The 26,873-nt window shown below is 38.2% G+C and overlaps 1 protein-coding gene and 1 long non-coding RNA gene across 2 annotated transcripts in view; one reads left to right on the plus strand and one right to left on the minus strand.

Moving 5' to 3' along the window:
* The window catches only part of SLC9A9 (solute carrier family 9 member A9), a 181,368-nt gene that overhangs the window by 134,375 nt on the left and 20,120 nt on the right, over positions 1-26,873 (plus strand). Inside the window, exon 14 of the mRNA XM_027739894.2 lies at positions 756-835. Within this exon, the coding sequence (XP_027595695.1) occupies positions 756-835 (80 nt within the window). The remainder of the gene's footprint in view (positions 1-755; positions 836-26,873) is intronic.
* Positions 21,809-26,873, minus strand: part of LOC113997790 — a 65,571-nt gene continuing 60,506 nt past the window's right edge. Inside the window, exons 2-4 of the long non-coding RNA XR_005566600.1 lie at positions 23,212-23,334; positions 22,992-23,117; positions 21,809-21,955 (exon numbers count right to left, since the gene is read on the minus strand). This is a non-coding gene — a long non-coding RNA (uncharacterized LOC113997790). The remainder of the gene's footprint in view (positions 21,956-22,991; positions 23,118-23,211; positions 23,335-26,873) is intronic.

Below are 26,873 nucleotides of genomic sequence, written 5' to 3' on the forward strand. Positions count from 1 at the left end.
TGCATAAGGAAAAATATTTCCATTAAAAATAACTGCACTTGCCACAAAACACAAACAAGACAATAATTGAGTATCCTTAGAAAACTGGCCCTCCCATTCCTAATTCCATCCTACCACTAATACTTCTTAGTACTGATGTGATGCCCAGAGTAAGACCAAACTGGCTGTCTTTGTACAGATAACTGTTCCTAACGTACTATTCCCAGTTATGACCCTGAGTAAAGGACAGTCCACCTCTCTACCTGTGCAGCACACCCCAAAATGAGCATGCAGAACAGAAAGTGGCATTCTGAGTCTTCTTGATTCAAGTAATGTTCCTCTCCCCTTGGAAAGAAATATAGAAAGGAGTTTCATAATTATTAGAATATATCAATCCCTTTGGGAATGATGTTTTGTTAGACATACATGAATAGCATCTGATCTTGTAGGAGTAAACTGAAGTAATCCCACAATGGCAATTAAATCTAAATATCATTTTATTGATCTCAGAAATATAGTGCTTCTCGGCTGCTTAATAAAATTGGAACCATTAATAAAAGTAAATGAGTGCAGCAATGAAAAATGTGCTATATGAACCAATTTGCTCCTGAACTGATTCACGGAGATGACATCTGTGCACCAGCAAAGCTTTTGAAATTAAAAAAAAAGTGCAGTTAATTTTAATTTGGTTTGACATGCATTTTTAATATGGGAACTCTATGTTTTATTTATTTTATAAAAATGCTTTTCACTTCATTCATTTGTTTGTTTTGCAGAGTGCATCTAACTTGGAGAAAAATACAACCAAAGCTGAGAGTGCGTGGCTGTTCAGAATATGGTATGGCTTTGACCATAAGTATCCTTTGCTGTTATAAGCCATCCATTATAGTTGCATTACAAATGTCACCTTCAAAATATTTAGGAATCAAAAATTATTATACTTTGAAAAACAAAAGCATAATCTATTTTAATGGGTTTTCTAAGGAGAAGAAATTGTGAGAGTCCAAAACAACAGAAGGTCTAGAGAAGCCGAGCAATGTGGTGGTTGTACATTCCTGACTTAGGCTACGGGAGTGAGAACAAGTTAAGAAGCTCTGACCTACAACAGGTTTAAATAAATTAACCTTTTTAAATTCCTGGATAAGGCTAATCCAATTATTATTTAGATAGGGTGTAGATACTCTGTTTGGGGAACCAGGTTAGAGACAGAAGCCTCCAAATGGCTGCTGCCTGCCTGCATACTCACAAAGCAGTGAGTACCCCAGAAAAAATAAGACAACATTGGTTTATCCACACCTCTTACAGAGAAAGAGGCATCCATTGTGAAAGGTTCATAGGACTTCCCTAAAACTTATACTTCCTATTCCCTGGATTCCTGAGCCTTTGTGCTTTTACTCACATTCCTACTGAGGTGTGTATGGTGGAGATCTTGAATATGGGTGTCTGATGCTTTATTCCAGAAAGTCTGGTTTCCATGTCTTTTGCTTTTCATGAAAATATTTTAAGTGATAAAAGAACATCCTCCCTAAGCCAAGGCATTAGTCTGCCACTAATGCCTGTGCAAAACCAGCAACAGCTACTATTGTCATTTTAAACTACCAAAGCTTTGCATACCTGTCAGTGAGATCCCCCAGTGACAATCATGCCCTAAGCCTTTAACAGAATATTCAGGGAATATAAGAGAAGCCTGCCTGCTAATTTCCACACATCCTGGCTCAGGAGCTGAACAGGCAAAGCCCTACCAGTACTGTCTCCATTATCCAATAGCACATCTATTGGTCCCTCACCCTGCACTGCTGAGCAGAGATTAATGTTCAGGCTGCATATATGTTTTTCTGATACCAGCTGCAGCAAACCAGGATGTCACATTTCAGCTGATAAAATGTAACTCTTTGGGAATACAGCTTCCTTAGAGAGTTCAAGTGAAGTTATCCTTCAAAGAGACTTTTTATGGAAAAAACATCTTTTTGGTTAAAAATGAATATATTGCTCTAATTCATCTAGCCAAGCAGTTTTAAAGGCCAAAAAGCACTTAGCATTAAAATGTTTCCCTAGGATAATTCTTCGAGAATACATAGAAATAGTAAGTGAATGTTGTATGAAGGGGGAAAATACTTTTAAATGTTAATACTGAGTACCACCATAACTGGCTTTAACCATCCCTTTTTCACAAGGAATAGCCTGTGGTTATGATATATCCTTGGAAATATAAGTCAGAAAGAACAGAAGAGAAAAAGAGAGAAATCAGAGAAAGAAAAAATGTGGAAAGCAGGAACATGAGGAACAGGACAGAAGCATGAGTTAAAAAAAAAAGACATGAAAGAGAACAAGAGTAGAGCTAGAAAACAAGGGACAGAGGGAGAAGAGGGAAACAAATAAATATGAAAAAGACAGACAACAGTACATGTAAAATGAAGCCTGTAGAAGGCACCAGAAGCACTACTTCTCAGAGATTATCTGTATGGTAGAGATCTTGAATATAAGTGTCTGATGCTTTATTCTAGAAACTCTGGTTTCCATGTCTTTTGCATTTCAAGTAAATATTTTAAGTGATTTTAAAAAACAATATTCTTAAAAAGAACAAATTTATTCATGTCAATCTCTCTTCCACTTAAGTCATAATCTTTCTTTAGAATTCAGATGCTCAGAGATTATAGCTGTGCCATTATCCTAAAATATATTTTTATTAAAAATAATACTTCTACATTTTACTAATCCTGAAAATGTATGCCCATATTCCTGCATGGAATGATGGTTCAACCCACTAATGCTGTGACTCACAGCTCTAAGCATTTCTTTGGTATGACTACTTCTGAAAGACATTCTTTTCAGAGAGAGAGAAATTATCCACCCAAACTTTCTTCTGCCTTTCCCTGCCTAATGTTACAAAGCTGAGTTGCTAAATTTAGAGAAGTTGTCATGTAGCACAGTATTTATGCCCAATACAAGATTGCAGAGAGCATTATGATGAAGTTTTCAAAGAAAAGATACAGCAAACTAATAATCTATGTGGTTATATACATCGAAAGCATACAAGACTGACATTTCTATAGTTTGACATTTGCTCTTAGGCATTAACACAAATCTACCCACTCTTCTGGCAATAACATCTATTATGCCTACTTATTTCACCAAAGGAAAGCAAGAGGGAGGAAATACCACTAAGGAAATCAAAAAGTTGTGCTGTTCCTTGCTGTTCTTATGAATGATTTCCAATTAGTTCAGTGGTCTTGGGCAATGGCAACATGCCATGCTAGGGTAGAACTATACAAAAAAACCTGCAATTCTGTCTGAGTCAAATTTTATTTTTATTCTGAAAGAAACAGCAGGAGCCTGATTCAGAGCCAAATGGGTTCAATGAGGGTTGTTTTCTCTAAGTATCTTTGAATCCAATATTGACACCTAGGAAAAACATATTGTTCTCTAAAATCTAGGGTGAGAAATGTTAATATTGGAATAATAAAAATGAAGAACAGATCATTTAATTACTTAGAGTTATCCTCGTGGATTTTCATCTCAGTAATTTAAACAAGGAAAACGCAAAATAAAACACTTGTATCTGACAGTGGGCAAATTCCAGTGAATCCATTTCAGCTTCTTTGTTTTTACAGCTTACAATGTATTACACCATTTGAAGCCGTAATATCCTACTTAAGGCTAGGAGGAAAACAAGGGAGTAAACAAAGGTATTTCAAGAATTTATTAGGAAAAAAAGACCCCACAGATTTATAATTCAGCACTATATACATGTCTTCATACTGTTCTGTTTTCTCAAGGCAGATGTAGACAATTTTAGTTAACGAATTAATAAGTAGGTGGAAATTTCATCCTGCAAGGGCAAGAACCTGAGTACATATGAGCAGAGCTCAGACAAATGGTGAGCAAAATTATAACTTTACTTCCAGGTAGTAGCAATTTGCTGTTAACTCTGCTCAGCCCCAAACCTCTCTACTTGCTTAATCTGACGAATATCATCTGGTTTTGCCTGCCCAGTCCTAAAACACTGTATATCTGATGGGAGTTAGAATTCCCCCCCTACAGAAGCCTGTGTTCCAAGTTACAATCTACTGCTAAAAATTAAGGAAAATTCATGTAATAAGAATGTCTTCCAAACTACCTTCACCTGTTTTACCAGCTACACTAGACTAAACTCCTGCAATCATTTCCAGCTTAATATGATCTTATACAAGGCTCTTTGTTCACTGAGGCTTCTTTCTCTCTCATAATTCATATAATTCTTGCTCTTGCTGACTGTTCTGTAGCATCAATCAGAAAGACAACTAAACTGTTCTCCCAGCTTCTCATGCTGTGTAGTGAGAGGAGAAGGAAGGATGTGGGATTGCTGCACTAAAACACAAAAGTGAAAAAATAATTGAAAATGAAGATGAGAAAAGCAGAGCATAATGTATGCACTAAGATGTTTCTATCCATAAATGTTCATCATCTTCATAAGGAGAAGCCTACACTGTGTTGCAGGATATGTACTTTAATAGTACATGCTGAAACTTGCACTGAGAAAAAAATAGTTACTGCATAACAGGAAAACACGTGCAAGAATACAACGGAAGAAAGCAAGAAGGGGAGGAAGAGGGACAGAGGCCTCAAATGCATGGTAAGTCTCTTTGAATACTCTGTAAGCACTAAATTGCAAGACACGGGTCTTGGACCCACCTACATCTAAGTCTGATGTTTTTTTTCTGGTCTGAGGTGAGGGTGACATTGCATGTGGTGTAGCCTTCCAAGATTAAACAGCATGACCAGAGCACTAACACTGCCTACCTCCAGCATATGTGAGGGGCCAGAGAGGCACGAGGGTTGTTGTTTGTTGGCTGGTATGGGTGCTGTAAGTATTGCAGTGACAGGCCTACTGCATCCCTGATACTGCTCCAAGCTACCAAATAGCAATGTAGGCTGTCCAGCTTGCACAGGGCTTTGCTTTCTGAGTGGCTCACACACACACTGCCACCAATAGAGTAGTAGGAGGAGACCTTTCTCCTTCTCTACAGATTTCATTTCAATCCCAGGAACTAACGTTCAGTTACACTGAATAGAAGCAGCGTCTGGGACAGAGTGAGACAATTCTCCATAAAACAACTTCTGAAAGTGTTTCTACTTGAACTGCAGTTATCCATCATTCAGATGCATACCTTTCAGGGTTGTTTTTTTTAAAGAGGTTGTTTATGTCCTTTGCACTTACCTGAAATCAATCAGCCAAAAGGAATTGCGTTATTTGTAGACTTCAAAAGTTTATCTGCCTTATCAGGGCACCTATCATTTTATTTCTCCTGTGCTTTGTACGTGGATAAAACAGACATAATGGCTGCCTATGGAGCAAGATAAGTACTATTCCGTGCCTGTGAGAAAATGGAAAAGCCACTAAAAGCAAAAGTGCATTCTAGGGTGAACTGACAATCAAAATAAAACCTCAGCATTTTGTGGTCTTCAGCTGAATTTTCCTTCTGGGCTGACTTGTCACTCTGGTATCAGAGACAGACATCTTTAGAAGGGAAAGACAAGAAAGAGTTTTTAAGCATGTATGTGCACACTATTTTCATTTACCGGCTGGAGAATTAAAAGTTTCTTAACTGCCAATATCCTGATTTGTTATTCTTTTATCACTTCAGTGAAAACAGCAAGATAGCACACAGTGTCCTGATTTTGGACCAGAAGCTGATTTTGCTAGACAATTTTTAAACAGAGAAAAGAATCTTATCTCAGAGAGACTTCAGTCTAACCATAAATCAAAGAAGCATTAGATAACACTACGATTCAGGTCCCACTCAAGCACTAATGCAGAACTGGCTGGCAGGACAGGCAGCCATCATAGTACAGATATGCCAATAAAGCCCAAGAATCAGTTTTGCAGGTGTTAAAAGCAGATCATATTAAAAGCTGAGAGGAAAGCACAAATCTCAGTAGATGAATTATAGTGGATATCATAACATGAAGATGACAAAAGCAGCTGATTGTATCATAAGGCTTTCTCAAATACTGCAAGTACAGAGCAGGTCCCCTGAAGGTATTTTATCATTGGCAACAATTGCCTGAACTTGGTTCAAAGCTCATTTCAACAACACATTTTCAAGTACACGATCTAGAAAAACTCATTGTACTTTTCAGAGCACAGATAATCAGTATAGCTGATTTGGTGCCATTTCATGACCCTTTCCAAGGACACGGGATTGTTGAAACTCTGCAAATTAACCTAATAAATAAACATGGCTAATCACAAACCAGAATAATAAGTGACCTCAGTTTATCCTTCATTCACAGAAAGAAACCTGGATAAATAATTCTCAAATAATTCCACACTGAATATGCAAGTAAAATCATTGTCATTTGCAAAGTTTCTCTCATGTAAATACTATGAAAATCTCATTCATATCCATGTGGTTTTTTTACAACGGAAAATTACCAAACTTGACTTAAATGCAAGTATAAATGAAAAGTTAAAGTGTTAAATGAAAAATCTCTGGTTCTTTCACAATACTTGGTATGTGATCCTTTTCACCCTTACATTGCATGGAGATGCACATAATGATTATTCATGATCATTTCTTGATATATTTATCACAAAATATAAATTTTAAACCCACTCTTTCCCCACCATGATCCTGAAAGAAGGGAGTTTCAGGAATTTTCTTTCCACAAAACATAATCAAAAGGAAATAAAGTGTTTACTGTTTAGATCTTTCACTCTGACACTAAAATTCAGTACATTGCAGAAAAGACTGTTTACAGGTTTAAAAAAAATATAAAGGGAAAAAATGAAGTTAGGAAGAAAAGGAACTGACAAGGGAAAGAAACAAAGATCGGATTCTTTTTTATAATCTAATTTTAGCTCTTATAGATACATAAAATGATACAAAAGCTAAGGCTTTCTGGAATAGGACTTTTTTCGCAAAGGTTTTACTTCACTGGTAACAAAGCCATTATATCAAATTTCTTTATTTCTTTAAAACCTTCACAGTAGTATGCAGTGCTTTTGCCTTTAAAGGAAGAAATAAAGAGTCACATGGGAGAAACTTCGTGGGATTTAAAAAAAAAAAATCAATGTTCAAAATAATGGTTAAACAATGGAGGCATGTGACAAGTGGAGAAGGAGAGCATGTCATTATTGTTGCAGTGTGAGAAGCAGGGAAGTGCTTTTCTGTGAGCTGTTTTCGGATCCTTGTTGTCATCCATGGGAGACGTGCTGGGCTTGGGTTTCTGTTCTTTGCATCAAATGGTCGTTGATTTTTATAAGAATTTTGCACAGCATCTAAGGCAGAACCTGGCCTAGAGCTTATTGTGGACAATTCAGTGCAGAAATACCAGCTTTTTTATTTAACTTCCTGGCTCATTTAACATATTATACCTTTTGTGTATGCTGTTCAAGGGATTCTCTCAATTCTTCTGGTAACATGGACCTCAACTGAACACAGAGACTTTTCGCAGACTCAGGTTGTCCCAGTATAAATGCATGGGTCTTTATGCAACTATATCACTTTCTTTCAGGTAATATATTAAAATGATTAAAATCTGCAATAGATAGAAACTACAAACATCATCCTATATGGGATTCTAAAATTTAAGGTAGGAAAACACATTTTAGTCTTTCCAGTACAAAACTACTCCAAAGCTTGTTTTAAAAGGAAAATATATAATTTGATATATTTCCAATATGTTTGTGAGGCTCATAAACTGCACAGGAGTGGGGCAGCCCACAAAGGAGGGGAGAAAGTTGAACAAAAATGTAGAGAAGTGGAACTGGAGCGTCTGAGGCCCTAAGAAATATGGCTTAGGCAGGGCTCTGGGCAGAGGCTGTTACAGTTTGCTCCACATGGTTTTACCACAACTAGAGGAGCAAAGGGAAAGGGGGTAGGATACAGGTAAAGTTTCTGTCTAAACACTGCTGAAAGTGACTTTTATTTCAGCAAATTTGCACTTTAGATACAGAGATAACATGTCCGAAACATTTTGACTGGCTATGACTAATATGGCTATGTTTTAGTGGCTGGCATTAAAGAAGCCTCTTTCTCTACATTCTCTACGTTGCTACATAAAAAAAACAAACAAACAAAAACCCCAACAAAAACAAGCAAACAAACAAATAAATAACCCACTCTCCAGTTCTGCAGCTTACTTCTACCTGCATAGCTGCCTGTTACAGTACCTGTCAAATCAAAATACAGAACTTGAAGGAGTTGATCTAAAGCCTAGTGAAGTAAATGGACTCACAGCTTATTGCCTGAACAAATTATAGGTGAAACCATCCTAGTATCTGATTTTACTGATAAGTATTATCATTCTGTATGACAATAGTTTATTTTATTTTATTTTTCCCTCCCGCTCTCACTTTATTATTCCAGCATACTGTAAGCTGACTGTACAAAGAAGCAGAAGCCTAGGCTTGTATTAGTCCACCCAAGCATGAAATTATAGTTTGTTGGCTGACAATACTTAAAAGCACCCAGGAGACCTAAGTATGATATAAGAGTACCGGAAACTTGTAGCGCAGATTTAATCGAGCATAGCTTAAAACCTTCTTTCAACTCTCTTATTATTTCCTTTACAGCCTTGTATGTGCAAAAAGTTATTCTGCATTACATCTAAAGTGTTTTAAAATGTTCTCCTGCATGTTCCACTGTTGCCTCTCCAGTCACTCAGCATATATTGGAATGCTTGGACGTGCACGCAGCACATGCTGCATATGTAACACCACCTATAAATGGCACTGCTTTTACAGCAGCAATTGTCACAGCAAGATATTACTAATTATAACATCACCTAGGCAAGAAATTGGTAACACTTCCTAGTAAGGGTCTGTTATTAATGTTAAATTACAGTGGTATTCCGGTAAAAGCTGTGAGACTAAAGGAATTCAATACGATTAATGTAACACCAGGAATGGCAAAGAGCACATTAATGATTTTCCGTCAGAAAATATTGTTGAATTGAACACTTTTACAGAGAGCTAATATGTGGATGCAAACGCCGTAACAATCAATGAGATCACAGAATGTGCTGAGTTGGAAGGGACCCACAAGGATCAGAGTCCAGCTCCTGGCCTCGCACAGGACCATCCCCAAGAGTGTTCCAGTGCCTTCAAGTAGGGGTGGATGGGACCCTCAGTGGAGGTCTTATGTGGAAGCTTACTCTGTATTACTGACATCCTTCCCATTTTAGGTGGTTGGTCTGGAAAAAGCACTGTTGGTATCTCTAGTTTGTGTTGGCTATGATAGTTTCCAGTTTAGTTAAACTACTTTAGCACCCTAACACAGCACCACCAATAAGGCTGAGGCAAATGTGCAAATGTGAGAGGAAAAAAAATTTTTTTGCCTCCAATTTTAAGAACACTCTGGAAATCAGCAATTCAAAGTAATGCCATTTTTGGCAGCACAGAAACTCAAGAGCCATTTTCTGTTTTCTGATAGAAAGCCTGATTCACTTGAACATGTGCAGCATCATGCATTCAAACAGACTGTAAATCAACCAATCTTGGTACCAGTTCTTAATCCAGCCCTTCTTCTCAAGGGGCTTCTAAGGAAAGGGGGAGAGGACAGATCAGAGGAATGAATAAATACACTGATGTAGGGCTGACTACAAGTTTGCATGAGGTATTGCAGCAGATCATCACATCTTATGAGCTCACTTTAAATATTGTCAGAGGATGTAGAAGTCCCAAGACAAAGGCTGCCTTTCATCTTACTCTATCACACAAGCTTATTGAAATGCATACTTAATTACATGAAGGAATAGAATGAGTATTTTGATCTGATTATTTTTGTCAATTTTTTTAACTTGTGCTATTATAACCAATGAAAAACACTTTTAATCTCTTAAATATTTATTTTAAAAGTATTGCAAAAGGTGCCTTATTTATGCAGATGATTTTTACAGATTTTTTTATTTTGTTCTTCCATGTAATTATGTACTGAGGACAGTTGTGCTATGAATGGTAAAATCTCTCTCAAATTCTAAGTTCCTAGCCAGTGTTGATGGACTTGGAGTGTTTTGCTCTCTGTTCATCAGAAATTTATGGGGTGTGTTTTATTCAATCTGCCAAAAGCAACCTGGTGATTTTCTGAACTGATTCAGTAAATTGTTATTTATTATATCCCTATTAGAAAAACTTCTACTTCGTACTATCTATTTTAAAGAACAGAAAGCCCCAGCTCTGCAAAATCTCTTAAGTAGTTCAAGGGGAGGTTCCTTTCTTGTATCGTTTTGTTGTTTGTACCCGTGGTCTAAACTCGGCAGTTGTTACAGGGATGTAACATCAGTAACTTCAGCACAGCCCATTAGCCTTGGTTTGCACAGTGCAAGGGAGCTGTCCCTGCACACAACCTGCGCCTCAGACACGTCTTTGGCTTCAGTGTCTTCAGTCTCAGGTACTCAGGTAAAACAAAACATCCCTACTCACTCTTCTGTTTCCCCAGACTAGTGGGAAAGGAAATTCCCTCCATTCTACGTTGACTTAAATTGGATTCCTTGCGAAGGAAGTATAGGGAAAGTGGATTTTTTCCTCAGCTACTGCACTATCCTACATAGCCCTGGCCAGGAAACTGCTGATGCTTTCTCCTTCTCTGATCAGTCCTCAGGTGGGAAGGGGGAGCACAGCCTCAGAATGCAGAATCCTGATTTCCACTTTAACTCTTGACAGAACATCTAAAACCCATTTGAGAAATTTTGAACAGTAACAATAAGCCCTAATATTTCCATTCTTATCATTAAGATAAGAAGTGATAGACTGTTCTTTAATGGGAAAGCACAGAAATGGGTTTTACTCATAAAAAGACCAGTATGATTTATTCAAAGGTTGAGTCCTCATTAAAGATAGAGAATAACACGTCACAAACGGTTAAGGCCTTGAAATTCTTTGTGGATTATTCACTGAAATTTGCATTGCTACACAGCATGAACTATTTTTGGATTCTGCATAAATAGAATATCTAATATAGAATTACATTATAATGTAATATGCAATAATGCAAGTACCCATAAAGTGCTTTTCATTTACTCCAGGCATCCAAAAGTTTCAACTGCATAAAAGATGATTGCACTTGCTGCACAAATGACTGCATATCAGGTTCATTCACGTGTAATTAAAACTCAGATGTAAAAAATACATATGTACAGTCTGCTATACATAATTAAACTGCTATTGATATTTTGTATCATGACAAGTATCAGTGGGAACTGGAGTGAATAAAGATTGTGATTGGTCTTTAGGGCTTTGTCCTTCTAGCTAAACTGGAGACTTACACTTTGTGTGATGCAGAAAATTCTATTTGTTAATGATCCATTAAAATGCAGATAAAGCAACTCTGGACCTGATTGGTCCACAAATTGCTACACAAATTTAAAGAGGCAATATAAAAATACTATTTTTATGTTTAATTATATTTTATATTCAATTAAATAATACCTTAAATCTTAAAATACAAGAAAAATATTTTTAAAATATGTATGTATACATACATATGCAGTCCATAATTGCATATAATTTTTTCAGCTGTCATTTCCTCCACTTTCCTACTCACACAACAGTACAACCTCAGCAGCAGGATTCAAGGGAGAAAGCATGGCCTCAACTCAGGCTGGTCTCTATCTTGCCCACTAGGATATTCTTTTAGGAAATAGAGAGAGTTGATCCAAACCTTCCTGGGCTAAGAGGAAGCAAAAATCCTGATCTTTTACTTCCCAGATCAGTGCTTTAACACCTAGGCTACTATGTAAAGAAACGGCCAGTAACTCACCTGGCAGCTGAGAATTTTTTTGGTTGAATTCACTGCTGTCTCAATGAGTTAGGGATGGTACAAGGACAAGTAACTTACCATGTCACTCTAGGAAATAAGGCAGAACTGAAATATTTCCACAACCCTCTCCAAATTACAGTGATACCAAGGCATCTACCACTTTGAAAACTCCCTTCCTAGCCCAGGTTGCTTCTTAGCATTCACATGGATATGATTAGGAACCTAAGGAGATTAGTGGCTAATAATGCAGGTGATTTGTGGTTTATTCTTAACAGTGCAAAATGCCAACTGTGCTTTTTTTATTGGGCTATACATCTTCACCAATATTTCCAAGAACATAAAAGATAGCTGAAAATTACATTTTTATTTTAACTTTTTACATAGCAATAAATACACCTACTTCTCTATGCTTTTGCTTTAGGCTTTGTTGCTACTGATTTAACAACACAGCCAGATATTTATGGTGATAGTTTTACTTTTGCACATAGAAGAGCCAGACCTTATTTTTTAAGCATAAATGCGTGGATGTTTCCATTATGGTGCAACTCCAAATGAACATTATGTCTTGGATTGCTTTTTCAGTATTCCTCTATTTACATATCCATCATTTGTACAGCACAGAACAATAGTCTATTACCTATTTCAGTAATGACACGCAATATTTTCCTAATATTAGACATGTCTGATCAAAATAAACACTTCCTGGACCAAACCTTACTGCACTGAGCCTCAGCACACAGCAGTTGTGAGCGCACAACACCCCTGCCCTTCACACAGTGGGGTTTACAGCAACACCCCAACAGAACTGGTGAGATCAAATCTGACACGAGGCATAAAAAAAAGTTTTGGGTATGATTTCATGCACTCAGTGACAGGTCCAATCAATGCAAATGAGCAGAAATGGCTGCACACTCCCTAGCAAGCAGGTGTATGCTTGCTTTGCCTCCATGGGCAAGGCAAGTGCAATCTGAAGCTACACTGCACATGGGAGCAGTGCCGAGCCTGCTAATGTCTCCTCAATGCAAATGTCAGGAACAGACCACGTAGTTATGGAGAGAAATACAGCTGGGAAGCTGTAAGCAAATAGCCATGGATCAGATTGGGTGGGAAGCTCAAGCAAATGCACCACAAATGCTTTCTTAAGAGTTCCTCAGAAGATACATCTGGGATCTGCTCCCATATCCCTTCCTGGAAAGGTGTGCCTGTTCCCTAAGGTGGGGAGAGGAGTTCCTACAGCAGAAGCTTCAGCAAGACCTTGTCCCCCAAAACCTCCCTCTACACAGCTGGGGAGAGAGACTGTATGCTTGTCACTACAGATAGGTAGTTTCTACTCAAACTTTCAGAGGTAAATAAAAAGAAAATTCAGATCCTGTAGAGCAGCTGATCAGCTACAAAGCAAATAGCTATGATTCAGTTTATCACAATAATAGAATGGGAATTAACATTAACAAGCTAATGTTTCATCTGATTGTGAGGGGGGTTTTATAATCTTGTTTCTAATTAATTTTGACAGATTGAATTAAAATCCTTATTTGCTTTGCATTTGGTGTGTATGGGGCCCTTCCAGACTTCCTCTTGTAAGATATGCTGTCAGCACCAACCTTCGTGAGCCCTTTTTCTTCTGGACACCGGACAAGAGGACTAAGTCCTTATTTCCACTTGTTAAATGTTTTCGATTTATTAAGAGGCTTCTGTTTCTCAGCAAGGTTTTCTTGCTTTTTTTTTTCTTTTAATTTTTCAGATATGGAAGTTTTCTTTTAACTTGAATATTATTGCATAAGCTCCCATTTTGATTCTGGAGCCCCCTCACTATATTCTTTTTTAAAAGCCTTCCTGTGTTAGTTCCAGCTGAAGTACCAGAGGAATAGGTCTCTTATCCTTCTCTGTACTTTCTGTCAAAACACTTGGAAGAACCTCTTTTGAGCCATTTCAACTGGAATTAACAAGAGAAGACTGATTTCCTAAGGTATGCGTTCCTTCTCCTGACAGAGTCAAGGAGACAGGCTGCTTCAGGAGACAAATTACTTTCCTTGCATTCTTTTCTCCTTCTGATGTATGAACAATTCTCATTATCATTAATTTGAATTCTAGTTGCTTACAGAGGTGGGTGTAAGCTCCTCTGCAATGAACATTTTTTAGAGCTACTGTGTGCAAAACTGGAACTATCAAACAATGCTCAAGACTAATTCTCAAGAGCTACGATCTGTCACAGTCAGGAGATTATTGGATTCCTGTGTTTCTGTACCCTGTGTCTTAATACCTGCAGTTTTGATGACTGCTGCTAGAGCACAAAAATTTCAGGAAAGTGGAAGCAAAAGACAAGAGAGAAAAGTCTTCTAGCAACAAATTTCAAAGTAAATGATAAAGAGCTTGGAAAGCCAGAGGGTACAGTGGTTCTGCAGAGAATTTCAGCCAGTCCCCTTAGACTATACATTAATTACATTTGTAAAATGCATGTTATCTGAGCACAGAGGTGACTTTTTTGTTCTGCGTTTATCCTGCCATTTGGGGTTTTTTTAGGATAGAGTTACACAAATTGTTGTAAAAATAGCATACAGGAAAAATATACAAATGAACTATATGCAAAAATAGCACACACATTCACTGCCACCTTGTATTAGCGTCAATAAAACAACAAATGACCCAACAAAAAAGTAAATCCAAAATAAGCCCTTTGGAATGAATGGAATTGATATGACTCCGGATATAACTTTGCTCTTGCTCCGAGTGCTAAACCCAGCACAGATGGATTCAGTTACTCTGCATTAGCACTGCTGTAGCTGAGGGCAGAATTTTCCTTGGTGACTCCTTCCAGTTATTTCACTGGAGTGGTAAGACCAGTGTAAAGCCTTCAGAAAAAACCATCTGTAAGATGCTATCCTTTTGGTCATCCTACAGGGATTTTTGATTGATCTAAACCTATTGCATGTTAACCATTATTTAATAACACCATCTGCATAGAAGGAATGATATTTTGATGACCTACAATTAGTATTTTTAAAGATCCCCATAAACCAACAGGTATTATTTCCATAAATTCATAGTTTTTATTTGACTCATCCATTTTCTCAGTATTAGCTGGCATTTTCAGACTTTCAAAGTGCCTCCTGACCAGTTCTAAGAGTACACGCAGATCTTATCATACCTATACACAGTACACATTTTTTTTAAACTTCATATATGTTAAACTACATGAATTAGATATATGTAAAAACTAAGAAAAACCCTTTTCATAAATATTAGTTATGCCCTATAAAATATAATAAAACTCCAAACTGAGTCATTCAAAACCCCACCACTTACTGTGGAAGGCAACTTCCATAAGTACACACAGAGTCTACCACCGGTGTAATTATCCCACTCTTCCCCACGAGGACAAATCGCAGTGTTTTGAACTGATCTCTAAGGGCAGAAACATGGGATCCATATTTAAATGTAGCTCTCCTCCTATTGCATGAAAATTACAAGCCAGCAAACTTGTGATTCAGAAAAACCTGCTGTGGTATTTTCTCTAGTACCTGGAGAAATCTCCAGGGCAGAGAATTCTCTGCACTGATTGTTTTTGTATGGCAAGAAAAGAAGTTCTGCCCACTGCTCTATTAACAAAACTGTCTCTTGGTAATTTGTGAAACTCTGAAGGAGCTGAAGACCTTGTCCTTCCTCCCCCTACAAAAGCACTGAGCTGTCCTCCATTTGCAACTCAGCACTTCATTGCTGCAACACATTTAATAGCTTATATTTTGTTTAGAGACTTTTAAAAGATGTTCTTCACAATTCAAGTGCAAGTGTCTCGAAATTTCTCATTCTTCAGTTCAATATACCACCAGCATGACCACCGCTTAGCAAATTGTAAGCTGTATCAGCAACAGGCTGTGACTAACAGTCATTGGAGAAGGCAAATTGCTAACCTTGTGTGAATGGAAGCTTATTTTATGATTTTCACAAGCATTTGATAACGTCCTGTTAACGAAACTTCAGTTGCTCTTTAATCCTTACAGACGAGAGCCCGTTCTGTATCTTACTAGATCTGGTGACTGTGACTACTCCTGCCTGTTTGCTTCTAGCAGTGCAATGCCTGCCCTGACAACTGAGTCCATTCCCTAAGAACTGGTCCACCCCGAGCCGTGCTGCTCCTGCTGTTGTGCTGCCAGAGCCGGAGCGAGCTAATGGAACAGCAGCAGGAGCAGCCCGGGAAAGCCGCCGTTGCACCTCTGACAGCAGCACTAAGCACATCATTGGATCTAGAGGATAAGTGACAAATCAGAAGAATGAACTTTGGCATGTTGTAAACAAAACAATGTCCTGGCTCACAGAGCTGACAGCTCTTCAGACACTGAGGTGAGGCATGTCCTCGGTCCTGGAAGGCAAGAATGGGCAAAGGACTACGCGATTTTTTTTTATAAGATGCACAGCAAGATCACTGCCTGCTGAGGGCACAGAGGAACATTTGAGGAAGAACATAGGCACAGTTCACCCAGCCCCTTTTCCACTCTCAGCACAGCATATGTAGCCACAAACCCCAGCAGCTGTGCCCTGGGGCTGTGTGTCCCCAGGGGCAGCACCACCCCGCTCCCCAGAGCTGGGCTCCAGTAAACCCCATCAACTCCACTGGCGTGAAACAACTGAGCACTTACAATGCTCAGACCACATCACTCCCACGGTAACTGTCCGTATTCATTCCAGTACCACTGTGTGAGCCTGGAGTGGGCAAGAGACATATTTTTTCATTTTTAACAAAATTAAAAATATGGATACATATATTATATTTTTTCTTTCAGCAATTTCTTGTTTTTCTTTACTCCAGTGTTTCCCTTGAAAAGCACCTATCCCTTTTCTGTGCTTTCTCTTTCTATGGGAGTCCTTTTTTGAAGGCTGAAATCTCCCCCAAATACTTTAAATATTGGTCATGAATGGTTCTCACAGAATTGATTATATGCCATGTGGCACCAGCAGATATCATCCACTCCTGAGAATGAATCACTGTCTGTAATGATTGGCATTTTCACCAATTAGCAATCCTTCCATGAGATGCACATGTCAAAACAGTATGCAAGTTTGTTTTCATGCTGCTGCTACATGTCTTAATTTGTTAATACTGCTTAAACATAAAAGCCAAGAATACTGCACAGCTATTTTTTTTTTATGTTTAAAAATGGCATTAATTTTAGGAGTCAAATTTCACAAAATATACAAAATATTCAAAAATGATAAATCAGAAAGCCCCTGACATTTTAAGAAGAGTCTTGGGGAAACTTCTACTTAACTACCCATTTAACATAAGAGAGAGGTTTGTAAGTTAAAGGACCTTCAACTTCTGTGCCAGGTTCTCAAAAGTTTCACTGTGTAACTTGACAACAGTTGTACAGGCCCCAGTCAGCACCACTGAAGTCACAGGGAGCTTTTAAATCTCTTTTATATATGCAAATTTGGCCCTTTTTTTGCCCAATTTTCAAACCAAAGGTCTGTACTGTATGTATCAATAAACTCAGTCAGCACAGGTCTCAATATTTATTCTTTCAAAATCACCTATGATATAAATATTACTGTTCCCTGTTTATTCCCTGCAGCTGAATAAACCTCAATACAAAGCCATTAAGGTACCAATTGCTGACCCAGATATCAATTTCTACAGATGCAGCAACAATAAATTGCTTCTGTAACTTTTCTTTCAAAGACAATTCACGCTTTTTATGAGGATGTTTTCTTTTCACAAGTTTTGGACATATGACTACTTGCCAAGAGATAGGAAAAATGATTGTGGTATGGTAGACAGTCTGGAGAGAAAAACTAGAATGTTTTTAAATGGTGAAAAGATAGAAAAGAGCAACTTCATACATCTCTATTTTGCTATCATTCCAGCTCTTATCAAAACATTCTCATCAGATTTGGTGTCATGAGAGAAGCAAGCCACAAAACTGGCTAGTGAGCATTTCTTATGTATCAGTGCTGTCTGCAGGCAGGGTCACTGTTCTTGCTATAGAAAGGTAGGTTGGTATTTAGAAGAAATAACAGAATAATAAGCATCTTTGAGAATTCTGCTTTTGTGCAGAAGTTACGCAATTGAAGAGAAACCAAAAAAAAACCCAAAACCAAAACATTTCTTTCAGAAAGGTGAGAGTGATGAAAATGCCACAGTTACAGAAATGTAACTGCCACCGCATCAATGCAGGACTGAATGCTTCTATATATACAAACACATATGCTGCTCCACTGAAAGAATGCTTTTTTTGTAATCCAGAGGAAAAAATAGAAAAGAAAAAAAATTCAGGACAGTAATTGACATAATAAAGTAGGTGGAAGAAAAGCTCAGTGCAATCAGAATAGGTGGAAACATTTCCACTGACATCAATAAAGTCAGGATTCCACTGCACCTCTGATGGATTGAAAGCTCTTTCCTTTGAATGCTGACTCATGTTGACAGTGAAGTATATTTTTAGTTACAACAAAAGGCAGTTTTCTAGCAGAAGGGTTTCTAAATAAAGGTCAAGTAAAACTGTACATAAGCTCGAGGTCAGGTTTAATATGGCCTTTTGGACACAAAAATGAGGAATAGTTTCCTGTTTGCAGTTAAAGAGTATAAATGTTGGAAGAAGCCTTCCTTGACCTACTTATATGTGAAAGCCTGATGGCTTCAGAGTACTTCCTACCGGGAAAAAAAATCTAATAGCATCTGTCCTTTCCAAAATGCACACATTTGCCAATATTAAAAGATCTGTATTCTTATTTTCCTGTTCACCACAAAATAAAATACTTTTTAATATTCTGTAAACAAATAACTAAAATTATATTGTGTCCTAAAAATTGACATAATGATTTCATTTATCATTAATATAAATTCATGTTAGACTTTTCTCCAATCAATGGATTATCATACATTTTTCTTCTCACCCTTCTTTCCCTGTAAGGGAGAAGAAATATGTGTTTTCTGAGGGAATGATTCACTGGTTTCTGCAGCTAGAGTGTCAACTTCAGCTAGTCTTGGAAAAACCAGATGAGCACATATGGTTACTTGAGGTGCCATGCAGTTCTTTCACTTCAGCTCTTATCAGGGGATATTACTTTCCTTTGCAGTAATCTAATCTGAGGGAAAGCTTTAAAGTACCATAGGCAGTAAGAAAGGGAGTAAAATGCACCTTCTTTCACTGTTCAGATAAATAAAAATATTAACTATGTTTTGCCTTTACTAGTTGAGAACTTTTTAAACAAAGTGAAGCTCATGCAAAATGCTGCTCTTTGAGAATCATTTATCTCATATACCAAAATGCCACATAGAGTCTTCATAGATTAACTGAATATATCCAAGCCCTGGTTCTTAACTGACATCCCTAGACTTAGAAGGAATTCTAAAATTTCGCACCGTTTTTCTCCTGTTAGTCTGCATTTTATAAAATTTTCTCTATTTTGCAATCCATGAATCTTGTCCAAAAGCTATATGTTTACCAGTAGGGTGATATACTTATGTGACCTTCAGGTATCTTTACTGTAGGCTAGATTTAGCTCCCTTATCTTGAAGTTTCTGGTGGGGCTCTGAATTTCATCAAATATCATTATGAGAATTTCAGTGACATCTTCCTCATCTGCCCTTCTATTTGTCATATTTCTGTGAAGCAGCTCATACTGTCTGCCAATCCAAAACAAGCAGCCACATGTAGCCTCGTGGAGAGTGGCTGAGGGCACTTGGTCTGTTCAGCCTGGAGAAGACTGAGGGGAGACCTCACTGCAGTTACAACTTCCTTGTGAGGGGAAGAGGATGGGCAGACACTGACCTCTTCTCTCTGGTGACCAGTGACAGGACCCGAGGGAATGGCCTGAAGTTGTGTCAGGAGAGGTTTAGGTTGGATATTAGAAAGAGGTTCTTCCCCCAGAGGGTGGTTGGGCACTGAACAGGCTCCCCAGGGAAGGGGTCACAGCACCAAAGCTGACAGAGTTCAAGAGGCATTTGGATGATCCTCTCAGGCCCATGGTGTGACTCCTGGGGATGGTCTCGTGCAGGGTCTGGAGTTAAACTCAATAATCCTTGTGGGTCCCTTCCACCTCAGCACATTCTGTGACCCTGCCACCGTCAATGTTGATCTAGTAACTTTTACCAACCAGATCAAGAAAACTTTCTTGAAGACAATCTTGTTTTTCTTTTAAGTTTCTTAAGGACACTGTGCCCTCACACCATACTGTGGTGGCGTGTCTGTGCCTGCAGTAATATCTGCCATATACAAAATAATTACTTTCTGTTACTTTGATAGGTGTGAAAGACATCTCACGAACCTCAGAACAGAGGACAATAAGTATTAACATTGCACATGAAGTATCAAGTAATCATTTTCCATTCTAAGCACTTTTTATTAAGATCTAAAACTAGTGTACTAACAAGCTCTGTACTGAGCAGAAGTATTTGAATGTTCCTCATAGGGGAGCCAGAATGTGTCTCAGATACCATTGAATTATATGATAAATGCATTATACTAGATAAAAATTTTATACTGCCTAATGCACAAGCTATTAAGTCCCTACTATTACATTTGATGCCTGGTAGTAAATCCAAGCTAGGATGAAAAATAAAATAGATCTCTGTGTTTAGTTGTGTTGTAGTAACTGTCAAACACTAAGGAATTTTTTCTCACTAAAGAGTGTGCTTTCAGCAAAGCAGGACGTGAACAAACATGTTTCAGGTTACAACTAAAGAGTATGTTTAGATTCAAGAGCAGAAACTTGAATGTTTCCTGCAGTTCTTTGGAGAGATATCAAGCAGTGACATCAGTTCTTGTGTTTCTAAAAGCTAAAAAAACTATAACTAATCCACAAAACCAACATATATTCAAAACAATACAAGAAATTTGCAATGTAACCCACACACATAATTCAATGTTTGGTTGACACAGAAAAGCAAAAGCAAAAACAGTAGAATCAAATTTCAGGCTTAGTAATCACAAAGGTCAATTGTAATACTTATTTTTAAAGTATTTGTGATTTAGATACAAAAAACAGTGAAAAAAACAGAAAAATATTACTGATGCTGAGTTAAAATGTATTATATTAAGGGAGAAATCCTGAATATAATTCTAAAAGTCAAAAAAAAAAAAAAAAAAAAAAAAAAAAAAAAAAAAAAAGATGAGTTATTGCCTGTGTAATAAAAAGTCACAGGGAAAGAGAAAAATACCTGAAACAGAAGCCATAAAAAGGCAAAAGACTAGTGGGGAGGAGATTCGCTGGAGAGATTACAGGATGTTTGTTTTATCTGTGACTGACCAAAATGGTGACCTGCCAGTACACAGAGTGCCTTACCTCAATTCAGCACGGAAATGAGGAATATTGGATTAATCTATGTTTAACAGAGGGACCAGGGAAGGAAATGAGCCCGTTGTGCAGTCCACCCCCTTCCCTGTGTGTTCCCACTGAAAGTCTCCCATGCTACCAGCTGTCTCTCCTTTCCTGCTTTTCTCAGTGGCTTGATCCACTTTGGATGATTGTCTTTCCATGCCCTGGCTACTGGGGAGCACAGTTCTGAACAGAGCAGGCAGACCTATAGTTGGTAAAGAAATGACCCAAGAAGACTTATAAGGAGCAGGTACATCTCATTTTGTTGATTAATTGGCAGAGCACTACTCCACCTCTTTAATGAGGTAGTAAGTAAGGCATGATTATTTTGCCTGATGTTTTAAAGTGACATTGGGATGACACAAAAATAGTCCTACAGCAGAACTGCCTAATGTGGGCAAAATCTAGTCATAGAATCATAGAATCGATTGCGTTGGAAAAGACCTCCGAGATCATCGAGTCCAACCCTTGGTCCAAATCCAGTCCATTTACTAGATCATGGCACTCAGTGCCACGTCCAATCTGCGTTTAAAAATCTCCAGGGATGGTGAATCCACCACCTCTCTGGGCAGCCCATTCCAATGCCTGATTACTCTCTCATTCGGCTACTACTTTTTTCCTCTCAAAATACTCATTTAGTTCTGCTTTCTTTTGTATGCATTTGCTATGAATACTTTTCTGACTGACTCCAACAGCTTCTTTTCTTAGTGTCCAGCTTCAAACACAAAGAAGATACGTCTGTCTGGATACTAAAAAGAAAAAAAGCAGTTGACACCTTGGTAAAAGATCCACTTTATTAGAAAATAGTATGGCCCACACATCTGGCTTTTTCAGTGCAGGAAATCCTCAGCGTGACTTGACAATAATCTTCTGGATAAACACCTAAGCCTGTAGAAATCAGTGCATCTCAGTACTGGACTATGCTGCATTTGAAAACAGAGAGGGACAACCCAAAGTTACAGAATAGCTGGCACTTTTTCATAGTAAATAGTCTTCTTGGCTAACTAGTGTAAATGAAAGTCCATAAAATATTTTCCCACTTTGCAGGCAGATATCCTAACCAGATTTCCCAATTCTAATAATATTTAGATTTATTATGCTATTTCTCACTTTTCTATTTCCTCTTTAGTCTGTCACCCAAGGGTATCAATTACTTGTTGCTTTTTAGTATATACTGACTTGATTTGCATACATGTCTCACATGAGATATTTCTTATATTACTGTTTCTCTATGTAAATAATTTTCTCAAATGGCTGCAGTGCTGAGCTAAAATAATATGTATATATTATGCTCCTGATATATTTAGGGCTCTAATCTTGTTTCCTAAAGCTATAGCATGATTCATAGGATAAACCCAAGGGAACGAAACCGTTGGATTCAAGGACACACTTTCAGTACACCCAACTAAATCTACAAGGGCGTGAGAAGCAGTACAGAGAGTTCTATGATTTCCAAAAAAAGTGTCCAAAACAAGTTAGAAGTTTCCAAGGCTTTGCACATGCTGATTGTTATCAATCTAAATGGCAGACATGATACTCTTCATTTGTGAACTATTCCCAGACTCCACTAGGCAGAGAGAAGAATGGACTCTGAAGCCTGTCTGTGCCTCATGTGAGGAAAACTGAGGCTCAAGCCCTTGTCCAAATGGGTAAATAGTAATACTGCTACTGCTATTAGAGATGGGACACACAGAGATGTACCACAGAATGCCATGTAGTCCTGACTCTGATTCAACTTGTAACTCTGGGTCGGGCAAAGTAAAAATGAACAAAGACTTCTCAATGTGCTCCAGCCCCCTGGCCATTAGGTGTCTGGAGTTATGGGAGGAGGCATTACTTCCCAGAGAGAACATCTAAGAGGAGATTCCAGTTCAAGATCCCAAGATAGTGATCCACTGATGGCAGTGCCTGCCAGAGCAGGGAGCTAAACAGGGAGAGGTACTTATGCTTTCCACCCACCTTCAGCATCTCGTTTCTTTGTAGCTTCAGTGGATTTTCACTCATCTGGACTCTGAAACCTTTCTATGCCTAAGTCTTGTTACTATAGAGCCCAAAGTTCATGATTCCAGCAGGCACTTTGGGATCCTGGAGTTAGGTGGTACAATGCTGAGTGTTACAGCACCCAAATAACCCTAAAACATCATTTTCAGCAATAGATTTCACAAGGACTGTACAATACCTCAGTAGATGTGGTTCTGTAAACTCCTGTGCACAACACGTTACACCTACACAAATGAGCTGGGTCAGGGGCTTGGTGACAAAATGGATTGTCAGCAAGGACTATAAAGCTGCATCCCTTGACCTATTATGACAAAACACTATCATAACTACATGTAAGCATTCATTAACATTTTTAAAATTATTATGTAACTACCAGCACACTTGGTTTGCAGCTGATAACAAAAATGAGTTACTTCCTTCTGTTCTCAAAAGAGATGTTTCCAGCCCAGGCAGTGGCACAGGGTATTTCTGTTCCAGAACAAAGTCCTGCCCAATCACACTGGCAAGACAGGATAAGAGAAGAGGGAAGCAATCCATCTTTGCAGGACTCTGTGTTGCATGAGTTTGCTATTTTCGTCTGGCAGTTTGGTTTATGTGACTGCTGGTCTGTTTGTGTTACTTGTGAAAAATCTCTCTTCCCCTGTTCTCAGCATTACCCCGTTAAACGGGTTGGAGAACTTACACCCAAACTTTATTCAAAGTCACGCTGCTCCATGGTGGTATTTCAAAACTGACTTAAAGTGGGGCAAAACCTTGAGTGGACACCTTTAAGCACCAGACACACAACAATTTATGATCGAATTACCTGATTTAAGTTTCAGTGGTACAGTCCTGAATATAAATGTGCCCAAAGCAAACAAATTAAGCAGCAAAACACAGCAAAAATCTGAGTGTTCATGCAGTTCTTTGGAGAGATGCCAAAACTTAAAAGCATGAACAGAATAAATAAACTTTATGGGAAAAAAAAAAATCAATTTTTCAAAGGTAACAGCTGTTCTGCACTGGCTCCTGGTGTGAACAGATTCCTCTGCACACACAAACGAGTAGGCTAATGGGATTCAGTGTACTCAAACACCCAATGCACGCTTTGTCTTCGTCAAAAACTGATGTGAATGGGACTCCAAAAGTTTCTTTCTGAAACAAACAGAACAACTTTACCTATTTTGTGAACTGTTCCATGCAGATTGTTACATTAAGTCCTTAGAAATCAAAACCTGAGAACGTTTACTCAGAAATGTCAAAAGGGAAAGGAATCTGAAAATATGTCGGAGGCAAACTGGTAACCAGGGAGAAACATTTTTGAATCCTGCCTTTTTGATACATTCCTGAGACTTCCTAAACACCAAAACTGTGCTGTGCTAGAAGTCATGTGACTGCTTTACCTCACGCTATGTTTCATCAATTCAAATTAAATTTTCCACAAAATATATGACACAACCTAGTTATATCAAATATAGAAGAGAAGGTGCATGAAACAAATTGCAAAAAGGATCTTTTATCTTTGTTTCATGAGTTCTCTGAAGAAGCAGAAATCAGTGCTTTAGCTGGACAGAAATTAAAGATCATGCTATGCACAAGCACAGGTTACATTTTAAAATTATTAAATTTAAAGTTATTAAAGTTAATACTATCTTTATACATCATGTGGATTAAAAGGAAAGTGGTCAGTTTAGTGTGTTGAGTTCTTCCCTACTTCAAAACTGCACTTTGGTTTAGTTTCTTTTCTACACATTTATTCCCTACTATGACTTTATAAAAGCCCTTTAATGCTTTCTTTTGTTCTTCCCCAGTATAGTTTCCATTGAATTTTGCTCATGATGTAAAGTTATAGCGCCCAGCAAACACAACCCTTGCTAGCAAATAAAATCATTAATTATTAACAGGAGCTGTTAGTTTGAGGACAGATATCTGGACATTATGTTATTCTAACATCTCTTGGGAGTTGGGCAGGTAGAGGGGAAACCAAGCAGCATCCTGCAAAACCTGGGAAAAGAGGCTGTGTAGACTGGGTCAGAATCTTCCTTCATGTATAATAGGGCAGCGACAGCTTCACCTTCCAGGAACTGCTGCATCGACAGCGCTGCTGCAGTGCAGAAGGGAAGAAGTTGGCAAGTCCCTCCTCTCAGCAACACCTCCTTCTAACATTACAGCCCTCACATTTCACAGGGTGAATTGCACAGAGATTCACCCCAAGACTTTGGATGGGGTTGTAACCACCGCAGCTGGTCACAGATGTGGCACATGCAGAGAGGCGAGGGGGGAGGGAATGTGGTTTGGCCCCTGTGAGAAAATACCTAAGCTCCAACATCACTCTATTAAGGAATTTTCAATTTCAGCCCCAATAAGACTCAGATAAGCAGCTGTGATTGACAGGAACAGTCTATAATTCAATTGTAGCCAGTTTCAGGATCAGATAATATTCAGTAGCAGAAAGGAAATTGGTGCATTAATGCCCAAAAGCCAAAGAGAAACTCATTTTGAGGAAATCACTCCTGCATTGGTAAAAGGGTACTGAAAGACAACAAAAGGAAAACCAACAAAAATGTGTTGTTTATTATATCTTAGGGTTTGTTTTTTTACTTTTTCTAGTTTTAATTTTGATCTTTAACTGAACAATGCAAAATCATGAGTAGGCACCATTTTAATTTTAAATCTCTTTTTATATTTAACATTTGGGGGTGGAGAGCATGTGTATAAACACCGTGATACAAAACTCTTTCACAATACAAATGCAAAATTATCTGTTTATATTTTTATTGTTCTTTCTATACTCTTTGTTCTCCTAATACTCAGTAACAAAGTGGAGGCTCTGCTGTGCTTGGCACTGCACAGAAACCTAAGACAAAATTCCCCCACAGTCTACAGGACAGCAACCTGCAAGACATCAGACAGAGATACAGATAGAGAAAGGTACACAAGGAAATTATCAGAAACTATATTTTTTATATAGTATTATAGTATTTTAAGGAACTTTAACTAGTTTAAGTTTTTCTGAAGTATTTTTCTAAGAAAACTTACTGGATGTGTGAGGGACAACACAAAGAACATGCTTCCTGGAAAATTTAATAAGTAGGTAACATGAGCTAGGATGCTGACAGAGGTAGAGGAACAATTAGTAATCCTGAGAGAGAGAGATGAATGATGAGGTGGGGTTTATCCATGAAAATTATGTCAATCAGAAAATCTATGGAAACAGACAAGAAAGAGCCCAAAAGAACAGGAGGGAAAAGAAAGGAAAACATATTATGTACATGAACACCCCTGGGATTTAGCATGACTAATCATCACCAAGCCTGAAATCTGGGGGATAAGTTAACAACCCCTTCGCAGGATCTCACTCTTAATAACAGCAGCATGCAAAATGCTTTGCTGCTCTTTTAAAGCTGTAGTGTTTCATCTTTTAAAGTTAGAAAATATCTCTGCTTTTCTCATTCAGCATGCACTGCGCACTATGATACAAACTAATATTTTTTCACAAAACCCTTCTTTTTTTCCCCCTCAAAGCTTTTTTACTCATTTTTCAGTGATCAGTGCATATGCTGGTCCTTTTTCTATCCACCTTCCCACTGCAGGCCTTGCTCAACCTCCTGACTCTCCATTCAAACATCAGGAGTGAGCGTAATGTGACAGCTAAGTGGATGAGCCCCCTCTCCCAGCCCCTTTGTCTAGCTTGCCTGACAGACACTTAGGAGCAGAATTCATCCAGTTATGCTGTTCCTCATCCCTTATTGCTACCTCCCAACCCCTCCAAGCTCACACTAATTTTTATAGTGTAAGCACAAATGCACATGTACAGTAGTTTATCTTGGCAACTAAAAGACAAAGATCATTAGGGCAGGT

The sequence above is a fragment of the Pipra filicauda genome, unplaced genomic scaffold (assembly GCF_003945595.2).
Source record: "Pipra filicauda isolate LSUMZ 115617 unplaced genomic scaffold, ASM394559v2 scaffold126_size2276778_pilon, whole genome shotgun sequence".
In the NCBI taxonomy this organism is placed as follows: Eukaryota; Metazoa; Chordata; class Aves; order Passeriformes; family Pipridae; genus Pipra; species Pipra filicauda.